Source organism: Protopterus annectens, chromosome 1.part2, assembly GCF_019279795.1.
Source record: "Protopterus annectens isolate FY-2018-M chromosome 1.part2, PAN1.0, whole genome shotgun sequence".
Taxonomy (NCBI): domain Eukaryota; kingdom Metazoa; phylum Chordata; order Ceratodontiformes; family Protopteridae; genus Protopterus; species Protopterus annectens.
Genome location: NC_056727.1, coordinates 878,091,264 through 878,116,985, shown reverse-complemented (window position 1 = coordinate 878,116,985; position 25,722 = coordinate 878,091,264). Strand labels below are relative to the sequence as shown.

General features: G+C 41.8%; 1 protein-coding gene across 9 annotated transcripts in view; it reads left to right on the top strand.

Annotated features, from left to right (window-relative positions):
• The window catches only part of ZMYM4 (zinc finger MYM-type containing 4), a 3,261,850-nt gene that overhangs the window by 2,876,400 nt on the left and 359,728 nt on the right, over nucleotides 1-25,722 (top strand). For all 9 annotated transcript variants that reach the window (XM_044059341.1, XM_044059348.1, XM_044059366.1 and 6 more), the window contains one exon: nucleotides 20,286-20,534. In XM_044059341.1, the coding sequence (XP_043915276.1) occupies nucleotides 20,286-20,534 (249 nt within the window). The remainder of the gene's footprint in view (nucleotides 1-20,285; nucleotides 20,535-25,722) is intronic.

Below are 25,722 nucleotides of genomic sequence, written 5' to 3'. Positions count from 1 at the left end.
CCATATGTGATGACTGCAGATGCATCCTTGAAGGACATAGTACAGTTTTGTACCTACCATAAATGTAGATGTCCGATAGGTATGCATCTGCAGTCAGGTTTACCCTCCCTCCTTCCCCTCTGTGGTATTTCTTGGGTACATTCCCCTCTCATAGCTAGCTGGGGTTATCTATTATGGTGTATTTGTTTTTATATATATATATGTATATTTTAGTGCATGTTTGGAATTTATTGCATCGGCTGACGCTTTTATACCCCAGGCGCTCTGACGTCAGGGAAGGGGCGACTTCAGCCGACGCCGGACCCAGACTTTGGAATCCGGCCGACCGAAGGGCTGCCTGAGGCAGGACAACCCATATGTGATGACTGCAGATGCATACCTATCGGACATCTACATTTATGGTAGGTACAAAACTGTACTTTTCTTGTTTTCACTGCAGCCTTTCTGTATGTTATTTTGTTTCATTTTTTTTTTTATAGTGGGGTGTCGTATATTTGCTACTGTTGGTGCAACAAACTCGATCTGAGGTATACCAGGAGAATAAGGCAATTATGTGTAAAGGGAGGAGCTCAAAAGCTGGAGTGAGTCAGACAAAAGTGGCCGAGTCAGATCTGATATGTAATCCGAGACCCATCAGTTGAGGAAGAATGAAAATGGACAACACAGATATATCATTTTGGTTGGTACAATATTTGTGTACCAGCTCCAAGATCACCATACCTCAGAGAAAGGGAATATTGCAAGAAATGGCGTCTCGGATTTAGTGTATGTAAATCCATTCTTTCAGCCATTAGGCCTTCATGTTTCAGTACTCATTCTAGTGAGTCCTGACATTTCAAATGGTTGCCATTATATCTTCTGTAGATGTATGCTTTAAACTCCCCATGCTACCTAAATTCCATATATTTTGATATATTACTATGTTGTTGAAGAGCTTTTCTTCCCATGTCTCCACTCAAAATGGGCCTCAGCCATTGTGGTTAACAAATGAACAATAAAAAATAAATAAGTTTCCTTAACCTATTTTATTTAGGCTTAGCTTAGCACTCATTTTCAGTAAAGTTCATATTTCTTCACTTTTGACGTGCTGTTTCAGAACTTTGTCTGTCTATATATCAAGCCATTACTGCTTTCATGAAGGGGTTTCTTCAATATTGCACCTAATCATTATGATACACTTAATTCTTCCTTGACCCTTCCTTGATCTTTCTGAACCAATAGTTTCAATGGATCCTGGGCATCTGTTATGAAGAACTTTGCTTTTTGTAGTGTAACTTCATTCAGTCGAATCTTTGAACTGACAAATTTCCAAGAACAATAGCTGACTGGCATGGAATATCACTGAAAATTAGTCCTTTGTTCATTTTTAAGTAGGTTTAACTTGTACACTGAATCAGTCAGTGCAGCTTCAATTATTTTAATAATGCAAGGAAAATTGAGGAAAAACTTCCATTTATCAGATGCCCATAGACAACTTGAATTGTTAGAAAGAGGATACTATGAATTCAGTTCATCATTTTGCTTCATTCACACAAGGAAGAGAAGGTTAGCCTACCATAACATGGACTTTGTCTGAAACATTTATTTATTACAAAAGTTTGTCATTAGGGTGTGTGTGTGTGTGTGTGTGTGTGTGTGTGTGTGTGTGTGTGTGTGTGTGTGTGTGTGTGTGTGTGTGTGTGTTTATGGATTAGGGTTAGAATAAAATATGGAGTATAGTAATGTATTTAGTGCTTTAAATGTGCGTGGTGTTTGTGAAGTGAACCTGAATGTCTTGTTTAGTGGTAGTGTTATTTAAAAGGTTTTTGGCAAGGTGTAAAATTGAGGTTAAGACCAGGGTTAGGGTTAATGCACTTTATTAGTAAGGTGGTGTGGGGAGATGAAGCCAGCAACTAGTGTTTGCAAGGTAATGGTTGTGAAGCATTGATTATTCTCAGAAGTATTTCACTGACCATAGATCCTCCTTTCTTCACTGTTTTAGACAGCTTTATTTTCAGCAAGAACAGCAGCATTTTCCATAGAAGTCTTAGCAGATTCTACATCAGTAAATTCACCCTAGTCTCAGATAATTGTGTTCAGTTTTATTATGAGTATAGCAGAACTCTAATAAAAGTCTCTTAAGGTCATGTGTGCAGCATCTGCCATGTCTTCTTCAGAATATGAATGCAAAGGACTGTGTAACCCTGCAAAATGGACTGCAGTGCATTGGGTAAGATGCCCAATCTTGGAAGTATGTTTGGCTTTGAAAAGGTAGACATGCAATGCATACTGCTATGACCGTCTACCACCCTTATTTCTTGTCAATAGCAACAGCTTGCATGTGATTCTGCACATTCATTACACTGCTGTAGGAGACTTTGAAGAAGCTCTTTATTTGGCCTCAAAGTGAAGGGCACACTGTACAGGTGCGAGCAGGACAGAAAGACCATCTCTACAGTGGGAGTACATTTTTCGACCTCCCAAAAGTCCTTCTGTAGGAACCAACAGGAAGGACAAAAAATGTGGTTCAAAAAATCCCAGGGTCCTTTCCAAGATCTATGTGGAGATTGTTCCCCCAGAGGCAGAGGGGGGATCTGAAATGGAACACACCGCCCATATGGCAGAGGTGGCTTGCAAAACCAAGGGTCTAGAGAGTCTTTTTCTAACAGACTTTATCAGCACTCCTGAAAGGAGGCCCGATTATCGGGTCTATATTACAATGTTGAACGCTTAGGTTATCGAATGCTGAAAGCCTTGACCAGCCAATTACACACATTTTTTTCCCCATGAAAAAAAATTTGCTTGGCCAAAAAAAAAAATTCTCTAAAACCCTAATCAAGTGGGGAGCTTCACACCCCCCCCTCACAAACACACACCCTCGACATGGTGGGCTGTGCCCCCCACACGCCCCTAACTAAATATACCAACTTCGAGATCACTCTACATCAGGAAAAAAGGGCAAATTCCTGATGACGGCCAAGTGAATTTTTTCCCTTGGGAAAAAAAATTTGCGTAATTGGCCAGTCTCGGTTTTGAGCTTTCGACATTTAGGTGTCAACGTTTAAGCGTTCAACAACCTAAGTGTTCGACGCAGTAATAGGAACCCGAATTATCCACCTCTGGAGGCAGTCAGGGGTTATTTATCTGCACCAGAGAGCCTGGCTAGACATCACAAAAGATTCATGGATGCAGAAGATTATTTCCAGAGGTTATGTAATTCCTTTTCCCTTCCACCTCCATCCTCATGTAAATTTCCTAATGTTCCACCCAATCAGAGGAAACCAGAAGCACTAGAAATACAAAAGCTGCTAGGAAAAAAAGAGTCATCCAAGAGGCCCCACCAGACCAGATAAGATCCAGAACTTACACAGGATTCTTTATAGTGCCAAAGAAAACAGGGGACTGGATACAAATTTTGGATCTCAGCAACATGAACAAATCAGTTTGACATGTACAGTTTCAAATGGTTACAGTTCACTCCATTTTGCCCTTTTTGGGGAAGGATGACTGGATTGTGCTCGATAGACCTTCAAGATGCATACTATCACTTAAAAATAAACAGACAGTCCAGAAGGTACTTAAACTTCTGGCTGTGAGCCAGTTGTTAGCAGTTCAAAGCTCTGCCCTTTGGTCTAACCACAGCCCCCAGGGTGTTCACCAAATGCACGGCAGTGGTAGCAGCTCACTTGAGACTGCAAGGCTTCCAGGTATTTACGTATCTAGACGACTGGCTCATTACTGCCCTGCCCAGGCATCTACTCATAAGAGCAAGAGATCAGATACTCCATACTTGCTCCTTTCTAAGAATCATCATAAATTGCAGCAAATCTCAGTTAAAACCTTTTCCTGGAGTTTATAGGAACAATTGTCAACACGATATCAGTAACAGCTTCTCTTCCTGTTGCAAGATTACAGACTTTTAGAATCCAGGTTAAGAAAGTAATTCACAATACAGCAGTTTCAGTAGGCTTGTTTCTACAAGCTCTAGGATCAGTGCCAGCGGCCATAAATTTAGTTCCTGTAGTGAGATTCCACATGAGGATTCTGCAATGGATGATAGCAACTCAGTGGTTGATTCTTTATCAGCACATGTCCATCCAAGTAAAAAACACTCAAGCATGCAAAAGGCATCTTTGGTGGTGGATTTGATCAGATCAAGTTCTTCAAGGCTGTCCTTTCATTCTCCCTCATTTGAAGGCCGTAGTGACCACGGATGCATCCCATATTGGGGTTGGGGCACTTCCTCAGGAAAACAATCCAAGACTGTTGGTCCCCCCGAAGAAGCCAACACGTATCAGTGTTCAAGAAATGAAAGTAGCACTCAGCATTGCAAGCATTTCAAGACTGTCTCCCTCCAGGAACGATTGCAGTTCAGATGGACAATATATTGGTAGTCTGGGATATAAACAAGCAAGGAGGAGACAGATCTTAGCCCTTGTGTCGAGAAGCTCTCAGAGTGTGGCAATGGACAATCTCTTCCAACCGCTTTCTGATAACGACGCACATTTTAGAGAAGTCCAGTGTGATAGCAGACAAGCTGAGCAGGTCCATTCTACTACCTCGAGTGGTCCCTCAACAACAAAAGTGGCAGAAATGATTTTCCATCAGTGGGGGCAGCCTTGCTGCAATCTTTTTTCTTCTCCCCTAAACAACAAGTGCAGCAGCTTCTTTGCCCTGTCCCCCCACTGGGGGAGTCACCGAGGGACACTCTGCTCCACGATTGCCCCCCCCCCCCCAGTCTCCTTATGCTTATCCCCGGACTCCCTTGAGCCCCAGATTTCTGCAGAAATCTGCCAGGCTGAAGAACAGAATCATCCTTATTGCATCTTTCTGACTTCTAGTAATAAGAAAAAGTGCACTTGACAAGTAACTCTAAAATAACAGAGTACAGATCCCCAGACTCGAGACTCAGGATACCAGTAATGTAGTTGAATACAGGATACCAGTAGTTTAGTTAAATATAGAGAATTTATTCACAACGTAGTACTAAAATAAAGCCAACACACGGAGCTCTAGTACAGGGTTGAGCGCTTTCATCTGATATATCCCAGATTTCTTCAGAACCAGTTAGCTCCTAAATTACTTTCCTTTTAAAACATTTTTGGCGCCAAAAATTCCTTGATTTGGATCCAATAAATACATTTTGACCATAATCTTCAAATATTGACTTAATTTATATAAATAGTTAGTCATAATACTATGTATTGTTAAAAACTATATAAAATGTATATAAGAAATATACGAAATATACATTATATACTATGTTATAAATTGATTAAAATAAGGGGAATTGTCCTTACGTAATGATATACAAAACAATAATCTAAAATGTCTGAAATGTCTACAAATACAATATAAATGCATACTACAGTTGCTTAAACAATGTAAAACCTATTTGAAACAATTTTGAGACAAAAACAGGAAAATACAAAATTGTCAAAATAGAAATAATTAATAACACTACCCACCTAGATGGATACAAGATGTGGAAATAGTGTAAACAAATAAAAATAGATAAAATTCTAAGTTAATACAATTTTAATTCAAAGCTAGAAAAGGTTTTAAACTAAAAAAGTTTTTAAACTAATGTAATCATTGATACCTGGTGGTGTGGTCGCATCCATACAAATTTGCCACTTACTTTCAACCCAAGCCAGATAGGTTTTCCAGTTACCACCTCTATCTCCCATCTCTACCTGGTCAATGATAGCAAAAGTGAAAGTGTGATCTTTACCCTTTTCTAAAATTAATTGTTATTAATTATTTCTATTTTGACAATTTTGTATTTTCCTGTTTTTGTCTCAAAATTGTTTCAAATAAGTTTTACATTGTTTAAGCAACTGTAGTATGCATTTATATTGTATTTGTAGACATTTCAGACATTTTAGATTATTGTTTTGTATATCATTATGTAAGGACAATTCCCCTTATTTTAATCAATTTATAACATAGTATATAATGTATATTTCTTATATACATTTTATATAGTTTTTAACAATACATAGTATTATGACTAACTATTTATATAAATTAAGTCAATAATTGAAGATTATGGTCAAAACGTATTTATTGGATCCAAATCAAGGAATTTTTGGCACCAAAAATGTTTTAAAAGGAAAGTAATTTAGGAGCTAACTGGTTCTGAAGAAATCTGGGATATATCAGATGAAAGCGCTCAACCCTGTACTAGAGCTCCGTGTGTTGGCTTTATTTTAGTACTACATTGTGAATAAATTCTCTATATTTAACTAAACTACTGGTATCCTGAATTCAACTACATTACTGGTATCCTGAGTCTCGAGTCTGGGGATCTGTACTCTGTTATTTTAGAGTTACTTATCTTTCTGACTTCGACAGATTTGGTTCCCCATTCTTCGGCCTCATATAGTCTATCCACCTTGGATTCTGGATCCGATTCTAGACCTTCTGTCTTGCCTGACAGGAATAATTCATCTGGATATCTAAAACCTAAAGCTGACAGCATGGTTTTTCCACTTCCTTTAATAGCCAGGCAACTCTTCCCCTGTCTGTCATATACTTTTATCTTCCCATAAAGCTTCTATGATGAAATTTTACAGAAGTAAATGGAAGAGTTTCAGAAACATATTGACCCTTTTTCAACCCCTGTTCAGAGTGTCCTTGAATTTTTGGCAATAATTTTTAATGAGGGAGCTAGCTTCTCAACTGTTAGAGTTCAATTGGCAGTAATATCTAGCTTCCATATTGGTTTTGAGAATTCTTCTCTGGTTCATCTAAGCTTTGTAAGGCCTTCTTGAGAGACATTCTTTTGTTAAGACCACCTTATAAAGACCCTACTCCACCATGGGACGTGAATTTAATGCTCCAAGCCTTAACTCATTCCCGCTTTGAACCAGCAGCAAACTGTGAACTTAAATTTCTGACCTGGAAAGCTGTCTTTCTAGTGGCCATTACCTCTGCTAGAAGAATTTCTGAACTTCAAGCATTACCCTCTTAACCTCCCTACTTGGTTTTTCATAGGGATAGAGTAACATTGTACACCAACCCTTCTTTCCTTCCTAAGGTAGTGTCAGAATCCAACATCAACCAGTTTATTAATCTGCCAGTCCTCTTTCCAAAATTTGAAAACAAAGGAGAATCTGTGTTGCACGTGTTAGATGTTCATAGACAGTTACGTTTCTACTTAGTATAAAAGAATATAGAAAATCTCATCATCTATTTGTCTCCTTTGCGTTTGCCAAATTAGGTAAATCAGTTACAAAAGTAACCTTGGCAAGATGGCTTACTGATTGTATATCTTCTGTCTACAATAAATTGGGTATTTCATCACCAAAACCTTTAAGAGCCCACTGGACTAGATCCATGGCAAGTTCATCAGTGTTTTTATCCAGGCATTCCATGGATGACGTGCATCTGCAGCTTGGGCTAATCCTCATACCTATATTATTACAAACTAGATTTGCTCTCAAGGGGAAGAGCAGCCTTTGGTTCATTTGTGCTCAGGAACATCCTTCCTTAGAGTCCACCTGGGGTTTCAGGTAGCTGGGGACACTGCCCCAACTGTTGAGGAATGAATGAAAATTGAAATTGGATAAAGAAGTTATGTACTCGTCATAACGTTTTGTCTGTTGTCATCCATTTTCATTCTTCCTCAGCTCCCCTCCAATCAACCCCCAACCATTCAACAATGATTTCTAGGAGGAGGAGAGTTTTTAAGAACCGCTCTGGTCCTTTTGTTGAGCTCCAGATAATTGCTTCTGTAACCAGAAACTGACAGTAATATTTCTTTCTTATTGTAATTTAACATACAAGAGCTGATGTATGTTAAGGGTTGGTGCATTGTAGGTAAGGGAGAAGCTCAAGAGCTTTATGGTCACCAAGAGCTATAGTAGGCTGAGTTGGATCTGACCTCAACTGTTGGAAGAATGAAAATGGACAATGCAGATGGAATGTTATGGTGAGTACATAATTTCTTTTTTGAGGAACTGAAAGTGTGTGAAGCAGCATTCTCTATTTATTTATTTAACTCTGTTAAGCAAGTAGATGTGTGTCTTGGGATCCTTTTCAGCCACATTCTGCGAAGTGAAAGGATAACATTGACTTGGTATTAGTACAGATGTTTAGACAAATGCTAGTACAGTGGCAATACAGTAGAGCATCGATTATCCGAACGTCAGTTATCCAAACACAGCCTTCTTAAGAGTTGTGTCTGTACATGCGTCTTTCTTACCATGTAGAATTTAATGTTTGTTGCTGCTGTAGTTCGGATTTTGCTGTTGCTTAGTAGCTAATCAGAATGTTCAGGTTAATGGTCACCCAAGCAAAGAAGCATCCCAGCATAAGTTGGTAGTGGAAACTATGTAGAATCATACGTTTAAATCTGTTATGATGTTATTGTAAATTGTGTGCTGTTTGGAAGAGGTTATGTGAGGCTTTCCTTTCATGCTCTCCTTTTCTGTTTTATCAGTTGCAGTACTTACATTGCTGTGTCGCATGCCACTACATGCTGAACTCTTACTGCATGTTCCTGCAGAACAGGTATTGCTGTGTTTGGCTCATAAGGTAGAGTAAGTGTTATCCGACATGAGGTTTTAAAACAGTGGTTTTACTTTTGTCAGGTCACCTTGTTCATCTATAGTATACAGTAAGGGTGTGCTTACATCATTTCCTAGAGATCTTGACTTTGATACGTTAAATCTGGAGTGGGCTTTAAGCTGTCATTCCATATAATGTAGGTATTAAAAATATATTCTTTTTCTTATGGTTCTTGGTACTGGATCACAGTGCACGTTTTTGTACCCTGTGATGTCTTGGGGTTGGTAGTTTTAATTTGATAGTCTGTGTTTTTCATACAATGCTCAGATTAGCTTGTTAATTACGAATAGATTGTGTAACTTCTTACAGTAATGTAGAGCAGATGCTCCCTCATCACACTGTTAGCAACCTTATCTTTGCCATCACTTTAGCACAAACTCTAGTTATTTTTGTGTGGTCTTTTTGTCCACAGTGCTATCTGTGTCATCCTTGAATTTTTTTTTTCTTTTTGACTGTTGTGTGCCTTTTGTGGATCTTTTTTGTTACCTTTCTGCAGCCCATTTAGCCCTTTCTGTCTTTATGGTGAGTTCTTGTGCTGCCATCAGATTCAATAGGGTTGTCACCCAAACATGTTAGAACAGGGCAGTTCTTATTTGGACAGTTTAATGGATGCATAAAACAGTTATGTCTGAAATATAATATGAAACACCGCTCTTAATACCACAACAACGAGCTTGCTTTCTGGCAGAAAAAGCAAACCTTAGCCCTTTGCACCACCTTTGCACATGACTTTCAGTTATATGTTTGAGTATCCAAACTACCCTAGGTCCCAGTTAATTTGGATAATTGACTCTACTCTAGATGGGAGATCCTTTGACATGTTCAGCAGTGAAAATTTAAAAAGAGGCCGCATAAGAATTGAATAGAATTCTTGAATGTCTGTGACATTTGACAGTACTCATAGGTTCCATGTTCAGTAAGTTTGTCCACAAGTGTGGCTCCATGATATTTAACTGAGTTCATAAAGTTTGGAATGAGTAAATAAGTAATTTGGGGCATTTCTTGGACTGATTGAGTCAGAAGTTGTAATTCTTGATGATTCCTCAGTTAACTGAGAACAGTCTGAAGATTTAGAGGCTTGAAAGACATTACATTGAGGCCTGCACCGTGGTGTAGAGGGCTGTGCAGCCCAGGTGACCTGAGTTCAGGTAATGTCTCTGGCACTTAGTGGTGCATGCAGGTAGGAAGATCATGCCCATCAGATGGGAACTGAATGCTTAGGTGCACAGTGCAGTTGATCCCTGGCAGAGATCAGGGGGTGCAGGGAGTGTTGTCTTTAGGGTGGGGTGGGGCTGTGGTTGAGTCACCATGGAAACTGTACAATATGCCTGTAAATGTGTTGCACATTCCTTCCTGGAAAGGAGGGGTGGAAAATTAGGACCAAAAAACAATATTTGACAGCAGTGTGATGATGCTCAGGGTGCCTTGATCCCCTTACCAGCCCTGAACATGGGTTGATGGTAGGCCAGGGGAGGCTAGTTGGGTTTGATAACTTGTTGAACAAAAAGATGACCCTTAGAACAGCTGATGGTTAGTTGTGAGAAGCCAAAATGCTGCAAAAAGATAAGAGTGGAACAAATTTACTAGACTGTGCTGATGTGCACTTAGATGCTGTGTTACATTTACAGTTAAAGGAATGCTGTGCTTGAGTATTAAAAATTCTAAACGTGAACTGACTTGGAACTTTGATGAGTAGGATGTATGTATCAAGAAAAATAGGTGAGATGCTAACTAGATAAGGTTGTTTGTATGTATTGTTTATATTTACCATGATTAGATTCTAGGTAGTTACTAGGCATACAGTCCAGGAGACTATGGAGTAGCCTCACCCATTTTCCCAATTGCACTAGAGCACAATCTGGTTAAGTGACTTCCACAGAGTCGCACATTAAGCAGATGGAAGCTGAGGGAATCAAACCATAGAATACTAGAAACAGCTCTTTAGCAATTCGTAGCTTTAATCATCTGTGCTAACAGGTGGACAAAAAGGCATGCACTGCCAATCACCAAGGACTGAACAAGGAACCTTTTAGATCTTCAGTCTGACACTTTACAGCTAAACTGTCCCATTAACTTATTTTCAGTCTTTCACAGTTTTTTGGCTCTTCAACATGTGCCAAAGTCTTTAATATACATTACAAGGCTGACAAATATTTTTTTGGGGCTTTTCAGGTCATTCACTACCTAAACACACAGTTTGCTAGCCTCCAGTCACCCCTAGTTTCCACCAATGAAAAAGTACTGAAAGTGGCTTATGCTTCACACCTTTTTAACACAGGGAGACTCATGGTCATACCTCTCAACCTCTTCGCTCAAGAAATATGGACAAAAGCAAAAGTTTGGGGGGGGTAGAGGCTCAAAAATAGGAACAGATTTTAAATATTGCTCTTATAAACTTAGTTGCTAAAATAATATATTTTGCATTGGCATGTATTTTTCTGAGGGATATAAAGTCTGGAATTCAAATGTTTGTCATTATTTAGTGACTTCAATCCACAATGATTTTCCAGAAAACCACAAATTTCATGAGGACTACATCAAAATATGAAACAAAAATATGGACAGTTGAGAGCTACGCTCATGGTCTTTAACTCAGGTCATGTGGATAGCTTTCTGACTGACAGATGCTCACCTGTTACTATTGAGAACTTATTTAGATAACTTTGTAATGTAATCTGAACAGTCTTTGTCATCTTCAGTAATTTTGCACTATCAAGGACTTTAACTGCCATTTCAAATCTACTTCTCTCTAGCATCACCCGTACTGTTCAGTATTTCACTAAAAGTGAAGCATGTGCTTTTCCCATCATCTTCCTTCCATTTTGTTTGTTCTCAGATTGATTCTTCCCTGCAGCACATCAGCTGTGATGAAACGGACTCATTATCTTCAGCTTCCTATCATGACAGTTTTTAAGGAAAGCTTTTCAGCTCATTTGAGACTCCTGTGGAACAGATTCTAATGAAAGTTTCTCAACTAGTGATATAAATTGTTGAAACCAAAGCAGCCCGAGTCTTCTACATGTGTACTAATGACTGACAGACTTCTGTGTCTTTGTAGCACCATTTGAAAAAGACACTTAGTTTCCAGACATTTGCTTAAAAAATAGCAAGCCGTATTTTGAGGCACAAAAAAGCATGTCCAAGATATGTGCAGAAAGATCATGTGCTACATTTATCATTTTGAACTTTCAGGTTTTGTCATGCAAGAGGCATACTTTTTTCCTTGCTGTTCTTTTAGATAAGAAGTCTTGAGTAGTGGATCAATTGGAAGTAAAAACGTTTGTGTGTGTGTGTGTGTGTGTGTGTCTGTGTGTCTGTGTGTGTGCGTGTCTGTAACACTTAACCCTTGTGGAGCATATGCCAGTGATGTTGCTTCCTGTTTCCTTCTCTTCACTATGCTTTGCATTCAGTTCATTTTCAACCTGTAACATCTATTAGCCCCTGTCATAGCAGTATGATGTGTAGTATCATAAAGACTATAAAAATCCACTTTGTTTTCTCTGACACACCCAGAAGTATTCCTTCCTCTGTAGAATACCATACATGCTTTTCGATTCTCCATGTGTTTAGTTGTGTGCGCTGGTGTACCTCTCAGCATACCTCGAGGTAGTATTTAACATGAATAATCAGTCATGGTTGCATTGACTGCGCAAGTATCACAAATAGTAAATAAAGCAAAATACACAGAGATCATGATTTATTCACACTGTTTTCTTTGATGGCATCTTATGTCTGTTAGCATTCCTGATACAGTTTAATGCCGGTTTAGTTTGTCACACACACTTATCCACAGGATATTCCTGTTGTGAATGCCCATGTCATTTTGATTTTGCAAATGAGTGGTCTGTGTCTGGCAGTTTGCCATATTTAGACATCATGGACACCTCTAGGATACTTGAAAAAAATGTTTTCCTTTTGCCTGCTAACAGTCAGGTCCACCCTGTCAAACAAGGTCCATTTGTTACTCAGCTGTGATTTCACTCAGAGCCAAGGTGAGAGCTTTCCACTGGAGGGTCTTTCAACTCAGGTAGTCATGAGGGTGATTTGTGCTCTTGCATACATCCTGCCATCAAGCATTTTGAATGGCTTGACTCCACCCCGAGAGGGAAGCGAAAGCTTGGAGACTGCACCACTTAGTTGTCCACAGAGCATTACCTTTTCAAGTGAGTGGTTCTGTGCAATCACTTATGAAGGCTACCATCAGTGACTTGATGACCCTAACTGCAATCCTGTTATTAACCCCATGTGCCACTTCCCTTCCTCCAAGGAATAATGGCAGTGTGCAGCCAGCTGTGCCTCTAAGGTTTTCCCCGGGATAGGCTGCCCATCTTCCCTGTCTTATCCACTAATTACCTGAGCTGCTAATGATACCAGCTTGCATAAGCCATAGTCAGGGCTTTACGCCACTATGCCACTGAGACTAGCATTGTAAGATGCATTACTGCTTTTGCCACCCATGTTTCAGCAACCACAGGGTAAAGGTGTGGGAGGGATGAAGACCCATACAACTTGTCCTCCTGCAAAACATTTAATTTGAAAATGGTATATTTGCACAAAAAAATGCACTCTGTTTTGAGTATTGGTGGTTTGATGGTTTGTTTACCAAAATGAAATTTTGTAATTTGATGGTCAAGGAAGTGAATTTTGAGACAAAGATTTGTCAGTGAGATGTAAGGGAGGCAGGTGCAACTCTGTGGCATTAAGCATAATGAGCGGATTGGTTGTCATAAGATGTACTTGTCCAGTGGCTGCTCTTTACCAGGAGTATGTGGAAACATGTTTTAGCCTTCCTTGTACTGCAGCATGCAGATGAGGACTGTGTCTAGTATTCTTGACTGGAAATACCTAGTGTATTAGCTGAAGATCATAGAATGTCCCCATGGTTGGTATTCATGATCAGTGGAATAAGCCACCCAGCATTCAACTTGGTCAGGTATCCACTTGGTGCATATCAACTGTGGTATGTGCCATAACTCTTTCTTCCCTGTGCTGTTTATGAAGCCCTTGATCAGTCGTCATGGCTGGAGTCATTCTTGAACAGAACTACTGACATTGCCATAACCTGACTGAGCACCCACTGCCTGTCATCTGGTGCATGGGTATAGGTTTGCATGACACCATCTGATCTGAAGTAGTTTACTTCATTTGGTCTTCAACCTGTGGGTTACGGATCTGACTCGGATCCGAACCAGCAAATTCACGAGCCCCAAGCTCCTCCCCTACTCATAATACACTACCACCACTTTCCTTCCCTCAGATCTCGTTTGCCGCATTTGGGATTGCATCGTGATCTCCGAGCTCCAGGTATTGTGAGTACTTTGAGATTTGCTTCATAGCTTTTTTTGCAGTTTAAGTGTGTTAGGTGAGTTAGTGTAGTTTCCCTCTCCACCCCCCACGCTGGTGCGTCATGCTTTTCTAGTTTAAAAAGTTTTAAAAAAAGTAATTTCTCCCCCTCCCTCTTTTGTGTGTGTGTGTGTGTGTGTGTGTGTGTGTGTGTGTGGCCTAGTAGGTAGTCTTAGGCTATTGTTATTTGATAATGGCTGAACAGCCTAAACAAATGTTTAGAAAATTCAAAGTGTGTCCCCACAAGCTGTCGCCTGCCGACGGACACACACTGTGTGTTATCTGCTTGAGCGTGTCTCACCTATCTTCTGAGTGTGGTATTTGCATGAGCTTTAACCCGTGAGCCCTGAGGGACCGCAGGACAAAGCTTATTATGGAAGGGCCTTCTCCCTGCTTCTGAGGCGGCCACTTCTTCTACTTCGGCAGTCACGGCTGTGACCGCTTCTTCGGTCTCTGTCACTCCTCCTCTCTCTGTCTGTCCCTCCCAGGCTGGGACTCAACCTCCCTCTTCTAGGCCTGGTGAAGGGGGTTCCATTCGCCTGAAGAAACCCGAGAGAGAACACAAAACTGAAAGACACAGGAAGAGGTCCCCAGATTGTTCTACCCCAGCGGGGCCTCCTCCTAAGGTTCATGTTACTGAACCTATCTCCCCTTGGCTCCGATCAGCACTTTTTTCTCCAGAGCCGGAGGAGCCTATGTCTTCCTCCAGGGCTTCGGTACACTGGCCAGCTAGGTTAGAGTCCGTAGCCTTGTCGCGATCCACTCGTAGCCTCTCAGAATCAGACACAGATAAAATTATGAGGTTTATTTGGACAAAGATCCAGATGGGAGTTTTTCCAGCTCCCTCTCCCTCTGGAGGGGGTAGCTCGCTTCCCTTCTTTTCACCAATTTCTCTTTCTCTGATCCGACTCTCCGCTTCGGCGTATCTGGATCCGAGGATGTTTGGGGTCAGGGTGTCGACGCCGATGGTACTTGCTTCCTTGACGCCGGCGGTTGGGTTGAGTTCATTGGATCTGACTCATTCGGATCCGAGTGCCTCTCGAAGCCATAGCCTGGGTGTCGGATCCTAAGGGGTGGAGGTTTTTCCATCAGCTCCGACTTTGTCCGCTCCGGGCTATCCCCTTGGCTCTCTGTCTCCTTCGGGACTGGCTCCGATCCGCTTTTCGGACCTGGGGAGAGCAGCTACCGTGCTGGAGTCCCAGGTGGCTCGCTCTCCTTCGGCGTTCGATGTAGTGGAAAGAGTCCTGTCCATTGGATCAAGACCCCTGACCATTTCTTCGGATTCCCTTAAGACTCCCCCTGGTACGACTTCAATCATTTTACTACAGAGACAGCCCATGCCCAAAGTGCCCCAGACGGGTTCCCTTGAGGAACATCCCACCGGAGAGGTCCCTCGAAAGCATACGTGCAAGAGGAGACACTTGGACTCCTTCCCAGAGTCCCCCACTGTGGACACTGACTTGGAGGCAGGGGAAGGTTCCCCCAGATCACCTCCCGAGGATGTCTTCTTTGGAGACATCGTGGAACTTTTACGCCAACGGGGAGGCCGGTCCACCCCAAAATCTTCCTCGGACGAGTCGGTGTTCCTGTAGGCCTTCAGCGCGGGCTCTTCTACTTCCTTGGTGTGCCCCTCCACGGACCCTCTGGTGGATTTAATCACTTTGCGGGCTTGGAAGGAGCCGGACACTGTGGAGCCTATTCCGAAGCACCTTGACAAAATTCTAAGCCCCCATTCTGACAGACCTGCATGGAACAAAGGGTCCTCTGTAGACACTGTGGTGGTAGCAGCGGGCAAGAAGAAGGAACTGGCTCAAGAAAGTTCCTTGGTCCATCTCCCCTACCGAGAGTCCAGGTTGATGGACCGCCTAGGGAAGCATACGTATGCATCAGCAGCCTTTTCTATAAGGGCGCTGAACTACTTGGCCCACATTATTCAATTGCAGCACGACCTTGTTAAGGAACTCATTCAGTCTCCCCCTCGGTCCACATTGCAGGAGGATAAAAACACATTTTCCATGAGGATGGCCACCCTCAAAGCGGTATCAAATACAACCATGCGCCTTCTCTCACATGCCACAGAGGGAGCGGCTAGGGCAGCTGGGTCTGGCGTTGCCATGAGGCGTCACGCCTGGTTTAGATTGTGTCAGTTCTCGGAGCCCTTCAAGGCGTCATTTGTGAATACCCCTCATGACGGCTCTTCACTTTTTGATAAGACCGTCAGTGACACTTTGGTCCAGAGCAAGAAGGATGGGAAGACACTGCCTGCCATCGGGATCCGCTTCTCGAACCCTCAAAGATCCTTTTCTCGGAATCAGCAAGGGCAAAAGAAGATGTGGTTCTGGAAGTCTTAGTATTTCTGGAATGCTCAGGACTCGTCTTTCCCTAGAGGCAGAGGGGGTCAGGACATTCGCCGCTCCAGGGGCAGAGGGGGTCCAAGGAATTTTGGTAATGAGAACCTTTCTCAACAGGCCCACACAGCAACTCTGAGGGGTTGCCCGACTACTCTACTCTGGAGGCAGTCGGGGGTTGCCTGTTGTTGCACCTGACAGCATGGGAGTCTGTGTCATCAGACCGTTGGGTGCTACGAATCATATCCAGAGGTTATACAATTCTTTTTGTGGCTCCCCCATACCACCCAAACACCTCCCGGACATACCACCCGTGCAAAGGGAGGCAGCGGCACTAGAGGTAATCGAGCTGCTAAAGAAACGAGCCATTGAAACCGTCCCCCGAGATCAGTCCGGATCGGGCATCTATTCCAGGTTCTTTTTGGTGCCAAAAAAGACGGGGGACCTCAGGCCCATTTTGGACCTGTCAGCCCTGAACCTGTCCATTGCCAAAGAAAAGTTCCAGATGGTCACGTTACAGTCCATCCTGCCTTATTTGCAAAAGATGGACTGGATGTGCTCGGTAGACCTCCAGGATGCTTACTACCACATAAAGATACACAGAAGCACCAGGATGTTCCTTCACCTCCAGTCATTATCAAGTTCCAGCTGTACCCTTTGGTCTCACCACAGCCCCCAGGGTGTTCACCAAGGTTATGGCAGTAGTAGCGGCTCACCTGAGGCTCCAGGGGATTCAGGTCTTTCCATACCTGGATGATTGGCCCCTTGCTGCATCCACCAAGCGTGTACTTTGTCAGGCCAGGGACTATTCCCTACACCTAGTGGATCATCTAGGTATTACAGTCAACATTGCCAAATCTTGTCTACACAATGTCCAAGTTATATAATTTAATGGAATATGGATAGACACCTTGCAGACAAAAGTCTTCCTAATCCCAGAGAAAATTCGAAATCTGCGACTGCATATCACTGCTATTACTCACTCATATCGTCCGCCAGCAGAGGCAGTGTTGCGAGCCCTCTGCTCTGTGGCGTGCACGATTACACTTCTGCTGTGTGCACATTTGCATATGCGAGTTCTACAGTGGACTCTTGCTGTACAATGGTCGTTGCTGGATCTTCCACTGAGTCATCCGATTCATATAAGCAAAGCCTGCAGGGCTTCCCTTCTGTGGTGGATGCACTCTGTTGACATTCTCGAAGGATGCTCATTTGTCATAGCCCCAGCCCAAGCCACAGTGACCACGGAAGCCTCCCAGCTAGGGTGGGGGGGCATTGCTCGGGAAGGACAGTCCAAGGCATGTGGTCCCCGACCGAGACCAGTTTCCATATCAGTGTTCTAGAGATAAGAGCGGTCCTTTTAATGTCGCAGGCCCTTCATGCCTCTCTTCTCTGGGAACAATTGCAATTCAGTCATACAACATGTCGGTGGTCTGGTACATCAACAAACAGGGAGGGACCAGATCCTACCCCCTTTGTCGCGAAGCCATGAGAGTTTGGGAATGGGCAATCTCCACCAGTCGCTTTCTGGTAGCAACGCACATTCCGGGATGGTCCAACATTCTGGTGGACAAGCTCAGACGTTTTATCCTGATGCCTTACAAGTGGTCTTTGAATCCTTCAGTAGCAGAACAGATCTTTCTAAAGTAGGGTCAGCCTTGCTGTGATCTCTTCGCATCTCCTTCCAATGTGAAGTGCAGCGAGTTCTTTGCTCTGAACCCCCTGCCAGGGGAATCCCCCGGAGATCCTCTAGTCCATGCTTGGCCTCCCAGTCTTCTGTATGCTTATCCTCCATTACCTCTTATTCCAAAGTTTTTACAGAAAGCTCGTTGACTGGGAAGCAAAGTTATCCTCATTGCCCCTTTTTGGCCCCACCAGGTTTGGTTCCCCTTCCTCTGGTCTCATCTTCTAATTCCTCCTTGGATCCCCGCCCGGGTCTCATATCTCACCCGTCAGGGATCCCTCATCCAAACCTGGACAGTCTGAAACTTATTGCTTGGCTGCTCCAGTTCTCCTAATTGCCAGGACTCCCGGTTTGTCGTCTTCTGTTAAGTCTATCTTGGTGGCAGCTGTTAAATCCTCCACCAGAAAAATCTACTGTAGCAAATGGAAATGCTTTTCCATCTGGGCTTCTCAGAGAAATTTGGATCCCTTCTCGGCTCCAGTTCTGGCCATTCTTCAATTTTTGGCAAACATTTCTCAACAGGGGGCCAGCTCATCTACAGTAAAGGTACAACTTGCGGCCATTTCCAATTTTCACATTTGTGAAAATATGACTTCTTTGGCCTCTTCCAGATTGTGCAAAACCTTTATCAAAGGTACATTTCTCTTGCATTCTCCAGTCAAAGGTACATTTCTCTTGCTTCCTACAGTCAAAGGTACATTTCTCTTGCTTCCTCCAGTCAAGGATCCCAGTCCTCCATGGGACCTTACCTTGATGCTGCAAGCTTTAGTTACTCCTCCTTTAGAAACAGCTGCTACAGTCGACCTCAAACTCCTATCCTGGATGACAGCTGCCTTAGTGGCTATCACCTCGGCTAGGAGGGTCTCAGAACTCCGGGCATTGTCTATCAAGGTTCCGTACATGGTTTTCCACAAGGACAGGGTCTCCCTTCATACAAACCCCTCTTTTCTTCCCAGAGTGGCCTCTGAGGCAAGCATAAATCAGATTATCAATTTACCTGTTTTCTTCCCGAATTTCAAAAATAAAGGTGAATACAAGTTGCATTTGTTAGGTGTTCATAGACAATTACATTTTTACTTACACAGAACCAAGTCTTTCCAGACGTCTGATCAGTTGTTTGTGTCTTTCTCTAAACCGTTTTTGGGTAAACCCATTTCCAAGGTGACCATTGCTAAATGGATTTCTCTCTCTATTTCTCAAGTGTACAAAGATAAGGGCTTGTCTCTCCAGAGTCAGGTTAGAGCACATTCCACCAGGTCCATGGCTACTTCAGTGGCCTTCTGGTCCAGAGTATCCTTGGATGATATCTGTTTTGCGGCTACTTGGTCCTCATCTCATACTTTTATTTCTCACTATAAGTTGCATTTGGTATCTCGAGGCTGGGCATCCTTTGGCTCCGTGGTGCTTCGGAATATCCTTCCATGAGGGCCACCCTAGGGTGTAGGTAGCTGGGGACTCTATCCCACAGGTTGAAGACCAAATGAAGTAAACTACTTCAGATAAAGAAGTTATGTACTCACCATAACGTTCCATCTGAGTGGTTTTACTTCATTTGTCTTCAACCATCCCCCCCCCCCCCTCCTTCCCCCGAACCTGCTGGCTTAGTATGTAGCAGAGTATGCCTTTGTGGCTTAGTTTGGAAAGTTGATGTGATGAGTTTTTTGTTGGATTGGTTTCTGTGTTATTATGGGCAACAAACTCAATCTGAGGGAAGGAAGGTGGTGGTAGTTTATTATGGGTAGGGGGAGGAGCTTTGAGCTCAGAGCGGATGCTCGTGAATTTGCCGGCTCGGATCCGAGTCGGATCTGTAACCCACAGGTTGAAGACAAATGAAGTACAACTACTCAGATGGAACATTATGGTGAGTACATAACTTCTTTTTTTATTAAGTTAATTTCAGGGCTATTTTGCATTATGTTTTAGACTACACCTCTTATCACACATTGCTGGTGGCATTTGTGTTCTTTAAATGAGGCACATCTTGATGACCTTATTTATGCAGTTCTCATTCTGATCACACTGTTGCCATTGTTTTTATTGCTACACTGTGGATAAAGCAAAGCATGTACTGCCTTTGCCGTTGTATAACAGTGCTTTGTAAATGGTATCATTTTTACTCAATTGCTTTGCAGTGATTTGTGTCGTAATTTTATGTTCATGAATCAGCCCATTCTTAATTTAGTTTTCAGTAAAGCAATTTGTTAATGCAAGATGTTGCCTTTTTATTGATTTTGCTTGAAATATGGGTAAAATTTTGTTAATTTTTTTGCATTCTATTTTATAATACTGTAAGTACACTTATGTATACCAGATTGCACTCGTATCAACTCAAGAATCATATTCATCTTTTTATGTAGGTCACTTGTTCTCAAGGGTGGAAGAGGAACATTTATGGGACTGTAAGCAGCTGGGAGCATATTCTCCCATTGTTTTGCTAAACACTCTGCTCTTCTTCAACACAAAGTTTTTTCAACTTAAAACTGTCAGTGAGCACCAAACATTATCCTTTGCTCATGTCATGAGACGAACTAGAACTGTTAAACACAACAGCAAACTGACATATCTGCGATTCGTCCCACCTGCACCCAAAAATGATTCAGATCCAGGTATGTTTCTTTTGAAAGAGTGAGTTGGTTTATTACTGTGTCATCATTACATTAATTTAAACATATGTAGACGATGAGAATGTTTTCATAATTCCTTTCTGAACTCTCATTTTAGGTCAGAGGTTAATATTTTTGAAATTATTCACCCCTAATAGGGAAGGTAGCCAGCAGGTTTGCTGTGTAAATGAAGTATACGTTTCAGAATGTATCTGTGTATATTCAATGTATGTTTCTGAATGACTCTGTCTCTCTCTGCACATCGTACTTTGAAAGGACGTGTTTCAACAGTTAATATCGACATGTTTTTCCTTCCTCATTTTTATATGTCTGTGCACATCTTTCCAGCAGTGCCCATGTATTGAGTTGAGCTTTTGTTGTCCTCACATTTAGCACTGATGGCATTCTCACACAACTAGATTTAGAGCAGATATTTGCCTGGTCCTATTCACTTTTTACAGTTAATAATGGTTGGCTGAATTCCTTGAAGCACCAGGTGATGACTTCATTGTATTTTTTGCTTGTATTATTTTAACAATGCAGTTATTTGATCAGAATTTACTTAGATTGTTTTTGCAGTACCTGCATCAGTCCCATTTTGTGATTTTGGTACCATTATCATTGGAATGGTAAACTCCTATGTATCTTTACTCACAGCTTTGAAAAAGTTGCTTGTTGAAGACATTTATCACCTAAATGCTGTAGTTCTTATTTAGCATACATAAATTGGTATCAATGTGAATCACCTCTGTGTCTGCAGTCTAAAACAGAAGGGCAAAGTATGTTTGCATTCTTTGGATATTCCCATGCAACTTAAAAAGAACCTTGATAAGTTGTCTCCCTTATGAATGATCAGACCCAGTTGAATAATCAGAACCAGTAAACAACATGGTTTCTCTAAATACCTTTGTTCACATCACCATATCATTGTCTTTGCACTCCACTTAGATATGCCATCTCCCAGTCATGCAATGGGGAAAGAAGAAACATCCTGCAAGAGGAAAAAGACAAGGCACATCAAACTGTGATCTCATAATCCTATTACAGGTATAGGAAGCATGGTTGGGGGTAGATGAACCATCAAGATAAGCAAGTAGCTCCAGACTTAGTCAGTTCATTGACCGCTTGTAAGGAATCCAGTAAGGCTACCTTTAAAACACACACACACAGACACTATTTTTTTGTTTGATTTTTTTTTTCCAAATAGTAAGCATAGTAAACCAGTGGGCAAACAGCTGTTGTCTAAATGGCTAGAAGATTGCTTTTCATTTTCCTAGGTTAGTTATGATAATGGATTATAAGGCATGATGATGATGGTGGCTCATTGTACCAGGGCAGCACCTGCTTCCCAACTTGTCTACATGTTCATCATTCCTTAGACGTTGCAGGCTAAGTTGGCTTCCTAGAGCAGAAGGGTGGAGCCCTGACTTGGACACAGGTGACCTAGGTTCAAACATATGGCTTGGATATTGGAGGAGCCAGTCTGCAGGAGGGAATGGAATGTGTGATGACATAGTCTTTAGCTTTCCCACCTTGTTAGAATGGTGGACGAATTTGCTGTTTTTCGCTTGCACATTGCTTGGCAACACTGGATCTGTCAGGGCTCATGCTTGGGCATAAGGTGCATTGAAGAAGCAAGCTTGCTAAATGCATGCATAGTCAGTTGATTGTCAGAGCATGAAGCGTGCCCATATTAAGATTCATCATTAGTGGGCTTTGATCGCATATTTCCTTCTGTGTCACCAGTGGTGAGGAAGCATGAGAATACTGATCCTGACTTCCCACCAGTAGTTGAGGGTGAAGCTGCATGACATCCCTGTGTTGTGCCTCATCCACTCATTCAGGTATATATGTCTTCTCCCCTGGGTTGTTCTTTCCAGGGATTTACCCCAAATTGTTGGCCTGGTACAGATACAGTGCCAAATAATGAAATACTTAGTGTTACTTGGGAATTTGGGGGCTCTTTAGGACTCACACATAGCAAAAGAACCGGACATCTGTTCAAGAAGAAGGACAACAGAGATCGACACCACCGCGGAACAACCGAAGGACACAACAGCAACTCTTCCCAGAGCCCATTGTGACCATACACAAAACGGCTCTTCTCTGAGCTCACGTGGATCTGCACCTTACACAAAAGAGCTCTTCTCAGAGCTCACAGTACACCAAACAGCTCTTCTCAGAGCTCACAGAGATCTGTATAAGTTCTGGTAAGAGCAACCGGAGACACATTGAAGAATAAAACAAAAAAGTTCTTATTAGAACTACCACCAACACCCGAACGGGCATTCAAAACACAAAACAGCCCTTCTCAGAGCTCACAGAAATCTGCATCAGCTCCGGTAAGACCAGCCGGAGGCACAGACACAGCTTCGGTGAACCAAACAAAACAGTTCTTTTTAGAACTACCGCATCTGCCCGAAAGGGCATTCAAAACACAAAACAGCTCTTCTCAGAGCTCATAGAGATCTGTAACAGCTCTGTATAGAGCTCTGGCTGCCCACAGGGCTAAAACAGCTCTTTTTAGAGCTAGCTCCACCACCGACTACACATGGAAATCTGTTCACCGTTTAGGATCAAGAGTGAAAGACATTGTAAAATTGGTTATTCCTTCCCTCCGGGCAGGCATCACTCAGGATCGAAAACCCAAGAGGTCCACACCTATTTTTATAATTAGAGATGCACTGAACATTTTCAAAGAACCTTAAAGGTTTATTACTAAGAAGCACCATTTATCCATATGGGACAGATTTTTCTGCTTGATGTGAGAAATGGCAGTAGTTTCTGCTTCAACATTACTTTGATACACTGTTTTATGTAGGTCTGACATATTCCATGGTGTTTTATGTAGGTCTGACATATTCCATGATGAAGGTACACTTGTTTGACTTTTCTGGTTGTATGTCTGTGGTCCCAATGATTATATCTCATTTGGCGATAAACCGTGTTATGAAGTCTGAAAAAAAATGAAGAATCCTTCAGTTTACGCCATTAAGAAACCCTCTATCCCCACTTTCAGATCTCAGCTTCATGACTGAGAAATAGAACCTATTTTGCAAGCTAGTCTCAAGTATGTTTCCTGGAAGGCTATCCTTAGTATTAGTTAACTCTGCAAGAAGGGTTTCTGAACTGCAAGCCTCAATATATAAAGGCCCTTGCACAGTCTTCAGCAAGTACGGAACCAGTTCTAAATGGTAAGTAATATGTCTTTCATGCCTACAGTGTTTTTTGACATTTTGTAATGCAGTCCTTCTAAATCTTTTATCTGATTTTGTAAACAAATAGGTGAAGAATTATGTGTACTTTGGATATTCACCGAAAGCAGATTTTACACTGAGAGGACAAAGCCTCTGTGCAGATCGATATTTTTGTACCTTTCATGTAAGGAAAAAAGGGTTTATCCTTTACTGTGTAAACATTTCTAACTTACATTAAAGCAAGACAAAGTTGTCCATTCACTAAGCTTACCATTTGCAAATGACTGGCTAACCAAATGTCTTTGTTGTTATGAAAGAAGTTTTAAACATTTGGTGTTGTCAAGGATTTATAGTCTAGCTGTGGAATGAGCATAGCAGCCTTCTTCAAAAGTCTCTACTCAAAATAATTATGAGGTCACCCTTTGTAAGGTTAAGTAATCATTATAAATTGGATGTCCAGTCTTGCAGTAAAGGAGGCTGTACTGCTGTTCTACAGAACATGCAGTAGACCTACTACTCATTGCGGGGAAATGAGGGCATATTGTTTGGAACTGTCCTGAACGTTTCATTCCTGCAGCAGTTATCCTTGTAATGAATATATTAGAGCTGTACTGATAACTCTATCTAGCAGTAGATGCTCAAATAGGATCATTGCAGCAAAGCAGGCTTCCCATCTTACCTTTGATATTGTTCATCTTGTAGGTGTGGTGATCTTTGTATGTAGCTGTTTTTTGCTTACAAAATCCTTGTTCATCTGTTTGTTTTTTTTTTTTTTTTTTTTTTGCTTATGATGAGGCATTTTAGTGGTTTGTTATTTTTGGAATTTGTGCTTTTTACCTTTTCCATGCATATTTCTTGGTATGCTATTCTTGTTCAGTTCTTTTATCGTTTCCCAAAAAATAAGACTTCAGTCTGTGGTACACTTTTTTTTGTAGCAATATATCCTATAGTGGCAAGGGCTTAAGACTGCAGCATCTCTTGCTCTGCTAGGAACTGTTCCACTTCCAAAATTATCAGGCTAGATCCCTGACTTCCATCTGGTTGCAGAGTGGCAACTCACTTATATACTTAAGATTTCTGCAGCAGTTACCCTGTTATTCAGACATCATCTTTCAAGCTGATTACACATACATATGTACTTTATAGTGAATACCCATGCATGGCTGTAATTTCTCTGTCTAGGATTCATAAAAAATTCTGGATGGTTTTCAAAAAATCTTTGTCACATGTTTTGAACTCAGGCTTCATGAATTAAAGTAAAGCCACACTAGCACAGTGAAGACATCTGTTGTTTAAAACCACCTTTGGTGGGATTTGTTTTATATAGTAGGGGCTAAATGGTGTAATAAATGTACAAAGTAGACTATCTAGTATTGCCTTTACTGTCGAATAGTACTGGCCCCTGATTTTCCCTGGGAAAATCTCTGAATTAATCTTCGTTTAACTGAGCACATTATTAGCAAAGCTGCTTAATGTATCTTATCTGTATGTTGCATAGGTTGCACAGGGATGTTGTGCCATATAACTGTTGCTTTTGCATGTATAACCTTATCAAGCATCTTGGTTCATAGATAGGTACTAGGCTATTGGCCCTAGGGCCTATATAAACCTAGCCAAAAAGGTACCCTGGCTTTTGCCACCCTAGAAAATTATTTTCCTGTGCCCATGTTGAGCAGAGCCACAGAGGTGATCCCTGGGGTGAATTTCCTATTTCCCATCCAGTCATCAAGTTTTTTCTTGAAGAGTGCTAATGAGGAGCTTTGTTTGATATAGATAGGTAGTTTGTTCCAGAGTATGAGAAGTCTCTGGGACAGGAATCTATTCCTCCAGCATGTTCTGTTTATTGTAGTGACAAGTTTTAGGTCCCTAGAGTGTGTAGCGCAGAGGGATTGAGATTTCTTTAAGTGGAGCATGTCCAACAGCTCTGGGTTTGACATAGCTTTGTATGTTAGGCAGAGATCGCCTCTGAGTAGGCGATATGCGACGGAGTAAAG